Raw genomic sequence first — 9,274 nt, forward strand, 5'->3', positions numbered from 1 at the left:
TCCGCGGGTTCTTTCTCCTCTCCGCTCTACCACACCGTCACAACACCTGTCTCTTCCTCTCACATGTTAGCTATAGGTAATACATGAGAGGAAGAGATAGGAAAGAAAGAACCAGCGGGAGACAACACCAAAAGGATCTCGCCAGCCTGATTTCACTATAATAATGAATGTGGCCGTGGTGGTGGTGGTGGTGGTGGTGGTTCAAGGCGAAAGTGAGTTTTTTTCAGTATCATATAAATTTTTCATCAGTATATTCGCTAGCTTGAATTTTTTATATACTCTTTTTGCATTTATTTTTCTTCATATCGTAATGAATTTTCTTTTCGTATTGCTGTAAAAGTATGTTATCTAATAGTTTTTTTTTCTAGAGTTTGCAATGCTGAAAGAGAGAGAGAGAGAGAGAGAGAGAGAGAGAGAGAGAGAGAGAGAGAGAGAGAGAGAGAGAGAGAGAGAGAGAGAGAGAGAGAGAGAGAGAGAGAGAGAGAGAGAGAGAGAAACTTAAATATGTTAACAAAAGGTCGAAACTGAACAAAAATAAACTGATCGATTGCTGTCATTATCGTAGGTCTTTGTGACACGTGTGAATCGAGCCAACACGCAGCGCAGCACAGGTAGCCGAGTCACAGGTGTTCCAGAGGCCTTGAGTTCGGGCGTAACAAAGGACAAGTGACAAAGATCCCCATCACGCGTGTCTTGCAGGAGCTATTTGTATAGTAAATGAAGTGTAATTTAGACTTATGAGGGTGATTTACTTTGGAGTTATGTATAATACTCTAAGATTCAAAGTTACGGTGCCCTTGAAAATGAGAGGCGGTTTATGGTCGGTTTTTTTTCTGTCTGGTCTGTGTGTGTGTGTATGTGTGTGTGTGTGTGTGTGTGTGTGTGTGTGTGTGTGTGTGTGTGTGTGTGTGTGTGTGTGTGTGTCTGTTATCTGTATATGCCTTTCGTTGTCTCTGTTTGTCTTTCTGTCTGTATGTCACTCTCTATCTATCAGTATGTCTATCTATTAATCTATCAATCTACTTTTCTTTATCTATCTCTGTCTGTATTGCTATATCTCACTCACTCACTCACTTCTTTACCTCTCTCCCTCCTTCACTCACTCTTCCTCTTTTCTCCTCTCGTTGTCGGCAAAGAATCGAAACACAACTGCACAATGGATGAGTCGCGGCTGGGTACCTGTGTCTCCCTCTCGCGGCGACCCACGCAGCAAGGGACAGCGTGGCGGCCTCCCCTACCTTGATCATTTATTTGTTTGTGTAGTTGTTAATCTGCATGTAGTTGTTTGTGCCACTCTGTCTGCGGCTGACTTTGCTTGACTGTTTGTTTTGTGTGTGTGTTTGTGTTTGTGTGTATTTGCGTATTTGTCGCTGTTTGTTTGCCCTTTTTTGTCATGTTTGTTTATTGGTGTGTGTGTGTGTGTGTGTGTGTGTGTGTGTGTGTGTGTGTGTGTGTGTGTGTGTGTGTGTGTGTTTATCTTTCCCTTTGTCACACACACACACAAACACACACACACACACAAACACACACATAGACGTCGCGCCCTAGAAAAATAAACGACACATATTCACTCTATCGGTATCTGTCCAGCAGTTCGCCCTGAAAAGCAAATATTTATGTTTTTTATTACCGTTTATTCATTACGTACATCGAAAGTGAAAACCGGATTGAGTTAGCTTTGGTGAGGGGAAAAGTTAGGCTCGGCGGACGGACGAAAGCGATTGGACGGATCATGTCAGCGGTGGCTCTTCGTATATAGGCATTTAGTTGTGATGATTTTGTATTGGCATTAATTATTGGTTCGTGGTGTATAAACAAGACTTCCATGTGTGTGTGTGTGTGTGTGTGAGAGAGAGAGAGAGAGAGAGAGAGAGAGAGAGAGAGAGAGAGAGAGAGAGAGAGAGAGAAGAGAAGAGAAGAGAAGAGAAGAGAAGTGAGAAGAGAAGAGATGAAAAAGAAAGAAAAGGGCAGAAAGGAAATAGAAAAATAGATAGATAGGATTAGAGAGAGAGAGAGAGAGAGAGAGAGAGAGAGAGAGAGAGAGAGAGAGAGAGAGAGAATCATGTTATATTTATCAAGAATCTCCCGAATTCTCTCTTGTAACGTGGCAACATTTCCTGAGTCCATAAAAACTTGAGTGTTTGCATGTGTGTGTGTTGTTGTAGTTAGAATGGAAACTGGATGTATATTTAGATGAGGCGCGGCAAGACGGTCCTCGGCGGCGGGTCTGTCTGGCTGCCTTGTGTGTGGTCAGTGAGGCGCGGCGCTGCTGCCTGCCTCGGCCGCCTGCTGTCCGCTGCGGCAGGTGGCGGCTGTGTGCATGATGTCTGGTTGCGAGTCTGGGTCAGTGTGTGCGTGTGTGCGTGGTGTGTGTGTGTGTGTGTGTGTGTGTGTGTGTGTGTGTGTGTGTGTGTGAGTGTGTTTCGTGTGCGTCACTCAAAGGAAGATCCCTATACCAGTCTTTTCAGGACAGAATCGTCTGTGGCCTGCGTCTAGTCATGTTCAGAGATACGGCTGCTGCAAATGTGCAAATAATTTTTATATATATATATATATATATATATATATATATATATATATATATATATATATATATATATATATATATATATATATATATATATATATATATATATATATATATATATATATATATATATATATATATATATATATATATATATATATATATATATATATATATATATATATATATATATATATATATATATATATATATATATATATATATATATATATATATATATATATATATATATATATATATATATATATATATATATATATATATATATATATATATATATATCGTATGATCCTCATTATGCCCAAATTACGTTGCTACGGCATTTTTTTCCTCGTATTTTCTTTTCATGCTCGGGCCTGAGCCGCAGAGCTCCTCTCCGGCGGACAAAAGCTCATTACTCTCACTCTCGACGCGCCATTGATGTGGAAAGCGAGAAATATCGACCCCGAGGGACAGGAAACAACGGCAGCCAGCCAGGCCTTTGCTACGCGCCCGACGACCACCGTTTGTCTTGGAGTGCGCGCCGTGAATCGTCCTGCCCTGACACACACACACACACACACACACACACACACACACACACACACACACACACACACACACACACACACACACACACACACACACACAGCTCGCCTGACAATTAAGAGGTCCCAGGCTCGATTCCCGGGGGGTTATCGAGGCGGCGGTAGGGCGTCTTTTGATGATGGGCCTGTTCAAGACCTCGACACCGCCCGGCCAGCAGCTCGGAGGCATCACATCCGAGGAGCACGAACCAGGGAGCTACTTTCGAGGGGCGAAGAAAAAAGTGCAGTTAAAGTGTCCTCACAATGGCCTCAGCCGCTCGTTCCGGTGGTACATTCCTGCCATTTGCTCCACCCAATAAAAAAAAAATGTGCTCATTGTTTTGGCGTACGTGTGTGTGTGTGTGTGTGTGTGTGTGTGTGTGTGTGTGTGTGTGTGTGTGTGTGTGTGTGTGTGTGTGTGTGTGTGTGTGTGTGTGTGTGTGTGTGTGTGTGTGTTTGCTATAATGATTTGAAAAGAAAAAATATAGCTCTTTTCCTATTTCCAAGACACGTGCAAATGTGCCCTGGGTTTAGGAAACTTTTTTTTTTTTGTCCTCCATGGCTGTCCCATGTAGTTTTTCTCTTTCAGCAACTGAGTGTGTGTTGTTAAGGGATGTTATGGTGTCTTGTGAAGGGAAGGCTATTCGTTTTCAAGGTATTCAAACTCCACGCCTGACATGCCTTATGATTCCCCTAGTTATCGTGAAACTGGAAAGTTGTATGAATGATTGAACGAGCATAAACAGTTATTCCATCACCTCATCGTTTTTTACATCCACTCCGAACATTACGCAGTTCATTATAGTCCTGACATCGTACTTGGCACCCATAGAAAGTGTTTGTGATAACATAATAAGTAATAATAATAGTTTAAATCGTTTTCAAACCTCTGAAGATTGATTCTTCATTATCTTTACTCTTTAAAGCATTAGTAGTGATTCCAAGCCATCGCCAACTAATGCTGTTAATTAATTAGTCTTTGAAACAAGTCTCATGATGAACGAGAAGCGGAACATAACATTATTTTTCTACTCGTCATCATAACAAGCTGTTTATCCTCACCGATCAAGAGCTTGTAAAGGAACACAACACCGGCACCATTCACTGGGCAATCGGCAACGATTATTTTTTAGTGTTGCTCAACATCAACGCGAGTTATATCTGATCTGGCATTTCTTTACGTCCTCCAACGATTGCATCGTACACACTCCTTTCAAACCTGACGTCCTCTCTTGCCGGGAATAACACGCAGTCACACAATTCTGCCCAGCCTCCAGTGTGGTGATTCGTAAACACTAAAACTCTCGCCCTAGAGTCTGCCCGTAGCACTACCGCTGCCCTACTCACCGTGGAGAAGTCGAGGACCCTAAGGATGAAGAGCGTGAGGGCCAGGTTGAGGATCACCATCACCAGCAGGAGCAGAACGAGCCCGTACAGACACCGCCGCCGCCAGCCGTACAGGCCCAGGCGGTACTGGTTGGGCCCGCACTGTATCGTGGTGCCGGGCCCGTTTTGGTGATGTAGCGGCTGCTGTTGCTGTTGCTGCTGCTGCTGGGTGTGATGGTGCTTTTGAATTCTTCCTCCTCGTCCACCACCGCCGCCTCCACCGCTGTCACCTCCTGCAGAGTTCCCTCGGCCACCCCTTCGTCCCGCCCCGGCGCCGCTGCCCCCGCCCGCCATCTTCCTGTGGAGGGAATGAGACTTGTGTTAGAGGTCATACTGGAATCTGCGGCAGGATTCAGCAACTCATCAGAAAGAATGGAAATCAAATGCATGTATAATTATACGGTACAGATAAATATATAAGACCTATTAGCTACCTCAGTTATTATCTACGTACGTTTGCAGTGACATTACGCAAGTACTAATTAAATACCATAGTTATAATATATGTATGTGTGTGCTATGAATTATTCTCAGGGCCTGCTAGCTGCCGTGATGATAATTCGTACAAAGGTGACAACTCCATCATTCTTTTCAGCCCCGCCAAATAGCTTGACACACTCTACCGCCTGGAACCCATTGCATAAAATCATTACCAAGGGCACCGACCCGGCTCACATATGGCGGATCCTTTATGGAAGGCTATTAATATGTAAAGAATAAGGGGAAATAACCACGATTAAAAGTATCGGCCCCTGAGTTCGCTTGTTTGAAAATCCTCTCGTGGAATTTGCTGGGATTTTCCTGGCCTGTTTTGTGATGGTAGTGATCGTTTTACACGACTCCTGTAGCACCTTGAACGGGAACAGTCAACCATGAAAACCCGGCTAGTCTTCTCTGTGACCTTGGGAAATGGTAGTAAATGGAACTCGCTACGTTTAATAATGACCAAAGTGTTGCCGTGAGGTGTTGCAGCAGCCCGGCCAGGTGTTATCGTTTAGTGAGTGTTGCAAGCCGCTATAAGCACGCCTTCATCGGATGAGAATTACGAACATTTTTTTTTCGTGCCCATTCAAATTTTTAAGAATAGATATGAGATTACCGCTCGTTCCGAAACTTCCAAGTACTGCGAGCGAATAGAGTTTGCTGATAAAATTTCTGGCGAACTTTTTGCGCATATTGGATAAATACATGAATTTCGAGTAGTAGTTTTTTATGCTCTCTCTCTCTCTCTCTCTCTCTCTCTCTCTCTCTCTCTCTCTCTCTCTCTCTCTCTCTCTCTCTCTCTCTCTCTCTCTCTCTCTCTCTCTCTCTCTCTCTCTCTCATCTTCTACCCAAAACGTAAATTTCACACGCGATCAAATCAGGAAATTTACCGGAGCGCACAACATTTTTTCCCGCCGGTAGTGACCTGCAGCAGACGAGCCCCGCTGCCTCACACCTGCCACACACCTGGCACATCCACCACAACTGCTGCAATCTCACAGGTGCGCTCCAGATCTGTGCTGCGCGAGTTGGTGTTGGTGGCTGGGCTTGTGTCCATAGGTGTGTGTGTGTGTGTGTGTGTGTGTGTGTTTCACTATATATGGGTTACTTTTTATATTGTGGATCTTTCAGCTCATGTCAGAATAATATACAGGTGTACCTTGAAGCATTAAAGGTGAAATACACACGCTAACACACTAACACGCACACACACACCACACACACACACACACACACACACACACACACACACACGCTGAAAATCCTCCGCTTCACACACATACACAAGCATACACACATACACACTCACACAAACAAACAAACAAACAAACAAACCCACACTCGGACTTGGCCATTAATTACTGTGATTAAATTGAATTTGCGAGTTTCTGATGAAATTCGTGTCCGGCTCAGCCTGTGGTCTTTTACCGGGGAAATTTATACATTTTGATTAGCCGCGACGAGCCTCAAACAGAGAGACAGTCGAGGACGCGCGTGTGTATGGCGTTAATTAAATCTGCGCCCAGTGTAAAGGTGTACATGTTTGATATTTCCAGGGGCCGTGTTTGTGTGTGTGTGTGTGTGTGTGTGTGTGTGTGTGTGTGTGTGTTTGGGTACCGCGGCTCGTGTGTGTATACTGGATGGAATTCGTATACATGGGCGGATCGTCGTGTGTGTGTGTGTGTGTGTGTGTGTTTCCATGAGCGTCTGAATACCTTCCACAATAATATTTACCTGAGGATACGTTTAAAAAAGCCCAAGACGAAAGAAAGGAAGGAGCGGAGGAAGGAAGGTGGTGATTTATAATGAGTGGAGGACCTACTCGTTTTGTGACTCCGTGAATGGCAAGGAAACACAAGCTCCCACCAACCTAGTACCTCTCCCCTCCCCCTCTCTCCCTGCCCTTACCTTCCTCTCACCTTCCCTCTCCCACCACCCTACCTCTCCCCTCCTTTCCCCTTCCATCCCTGCCCTTACCTCCCCCCCTTTCCCTCTCCTTCCCCCTCCCGCCAACCTACCTCTCCCCTCCTTTCCCCTTCCATCCCTGCCCTTACCTTCCCCCCCCCCTTTCCTTCTCCTTCCCCCTCCCACCAACCTACCTCTCCCCTCCTCTTCCCTCCTTGCCCTCTCCTTCCCCCTCCCGCCAACCTACCTCTCCCCTCCACTTCCCTCCTTGCCCTTCCCTTACCTTCCCCGTTCCTCTCCTTCCCCCTCCCATCAACCTCTCTCTCCCCTCCCCTCCCTCTCTTTCTCCCACCAACCTCCATCTCCCATTACCTCTCCTTCCCTTTCCCATCAACCAACCTCTCCTCTCCTTCCTCCTCCCGCGAACCTACCTCCCCTTTCCCATCTACCTCCCCCTCCCAATCACCTCCTTTTCCCCTCCCCTTCCCTTCCCTTACCTTACCTTCCTCTCTTACCCCGTCTTATTCCTTTCCTTTCTCACTTGAATGATGAACACACTCTGTCCCCCTTTTCCTCTCCTCCTCCTCCTTGCCCTCTTCTTCCTCCACCTCCTTCACCGCCTCTTCTTCCTACTCCTCCTCTGCCTCACCACTAGGGTCACGGAAAGCAACAACAGCACCAGTGTCTACTAACTCAAGGGCCCGGAAGTCTGACGTTAAGATTAACAGACGAAGGAAAGAAGAAAGTTGAAAATATATGTATCCTCCATTTTTATTTCCCTTCCCGCGGTCGGTTCTGCGATGTGTCTCCTCTCTCTCTCCAGTGAATAGCGATGCCCTGAATAAGACGACCTTCGCTACTGCTTGGTGATGAGGACTTACCTGCACTTGAATCATGAGGCGCTTCTTAATGGCGTCTTGGGGAGTGGAGGTTTTTTATTGTGACGTATGTGGAGGTGTGGGAAAAACGCGAACTCCCATATACAGGAGCAGCGAGTAGCGGGCTTTTTTAATTATTATTGTTTCCTTTTTTGTGTGTGCCCTTGAGCTGTCTCCTTTGTTGTAAAAAAAAAATACGTACATTCCTTATTGTAACTTTCCGTGTAGGGACTGTTTTGGGTGTTACCTTCGCGCTTCTGAGAATATACAAGACGTTCTACTTTCCCTGTGTGGTTCCTCTCGGGGGTGTCTGGAAATTAATATATATTTTTACTCCCTGCTTTTGTTTTGTTTTTGTTTTTTTGCCATTTGTTTTCTTTAGGCCATTTTCACGTCTACTTGCTCTTTTCATTTTCACTCTTCACTTCATTTTAGGCCATTTTATTATTGTTTTGTGTCACCCCTTTGCGCTCTCTCTCTCTCTCTCTCTCTCTCTCTCTCTCTCTCTCTCTCTCTCTCTCTCTCTCTCTCTCTCTCTCTCTCTCTCTCTCTCTCTCTCTCTCTCTCTCTCTCTCTCTCTCTCTCTCTCTCTCTCTCTCTCGTTATTGGCGCTACTACAAATTACTGTTGCAATCACTCAAATATGAGCAATTAGTTAATAGACCAGCGGCCACATCGACGAGCGGCGTACAGGGCGGCCACTTGAGGCGACTTGCGCGGCTCGTATGCGCGGAAAGATAGATAGATAGAGAGAGAGGAAGAGAGAGAGAGGGAGAGAGGAGGACAGCAACAAAAAGGCAGTGGGGGCGCTAGTGAAGAAAAGAAACTCCTTATGAATAGAACCGTGAGGCATTAACTGAGCGTTGTGTAGGAACTTGCGTCACGGAGAGAGAGAGAGAGAGAGAGAGAGAGAGAGAGAGAGAGAGAGAGAGAGAGAGAGAGAGAGAGAGAGAGAGAGAGAGAGAGAGAGGACTCGAGACCCCCATACTTAGAGCTGTTACCATTTTTTTTGGGGGGGCGGGGGGGGGGGGCTGAGGGATAACTATCTAATGGGGGCGGGGGGCGGAAAACAAAGCCACAGAAGAAGCGTTTCATAATTCTCTCTTCCCCGCAGGTAAGCTGAGCGCCGGCGGCCGTTCCCTCCTGTGGCCTTTGTTCCCGGCAGGTGAGGCAGGTGGGCGGCGGTACAATGCGGTGAGTCAGTGCTTGAGGGGGAAATGGTGGACGGGATATGCCAGGAGAGGGGGGCAGAAAAGAGGTATTTGGTGTATGGGTGTCTGAAAGTTACGGTGGTGAGTGGGTGGGGAGTTGACAGGAAAGAAAAGTGGTCAAGGGTATGGTGGGGAGGAGGAGGGGAAGTTGGGTTTTGTGTATGGGTGCCTGGGGGAGTGCGGGGGAGTAGGCGGGCAGGTGACAGGACCGAAAAGTGGGTCAGAGAATACAGAGGGAACAGGGAATTGGAGGTAGGGAGAAGGAGGGAGAGTGGATATGGGAACTGCTATGGGTAC

The 9,274-nt window shown here is 46.1% G+C and overlaps 1 protein-coding gene across 1 annotated transcript in view; it reads right to left on the minus strand.

Annotated features, from left to right (window-relative positions):
- LOC126997583 (delta-sarcoglycan-like) overlaps positions 1-4,904 on the minus strand; it is a 50,533-nt gene extending 45,629 nt beyond the window's left edge. The window contains exon 1 of the mRNA XM_050858752.1: positions 4,462-4,904. Coding sequence (XP_050714709.1) covers positions 4,462-4,794 — 333 coding nt within the window. The 5' untranslated portion in view covers positions 4,795-4,904. The remainder of the gene's footprint in view (positions 1-4,461) is intronic.
- Between the last annotated feature and the right edge of the window lie 4,370 nt (positions 4,905-9,274).

Source organism: Eriocheir sinensis, chromosome 12 (genome assembly GCF_024679095.1).
Source record: "Eriocheir sinensis breed Jianghai 21 chromosome 12, ASM2467909v1, whole genome shotgun sequence".
In the NCBI taxonomy this organism is placed as follows: Eukaryota; Metazoa; Arthropoda; class Malacostraca; order Decapoda; family Varunidae; genus Eriocheir; species Eriocheir sinensis.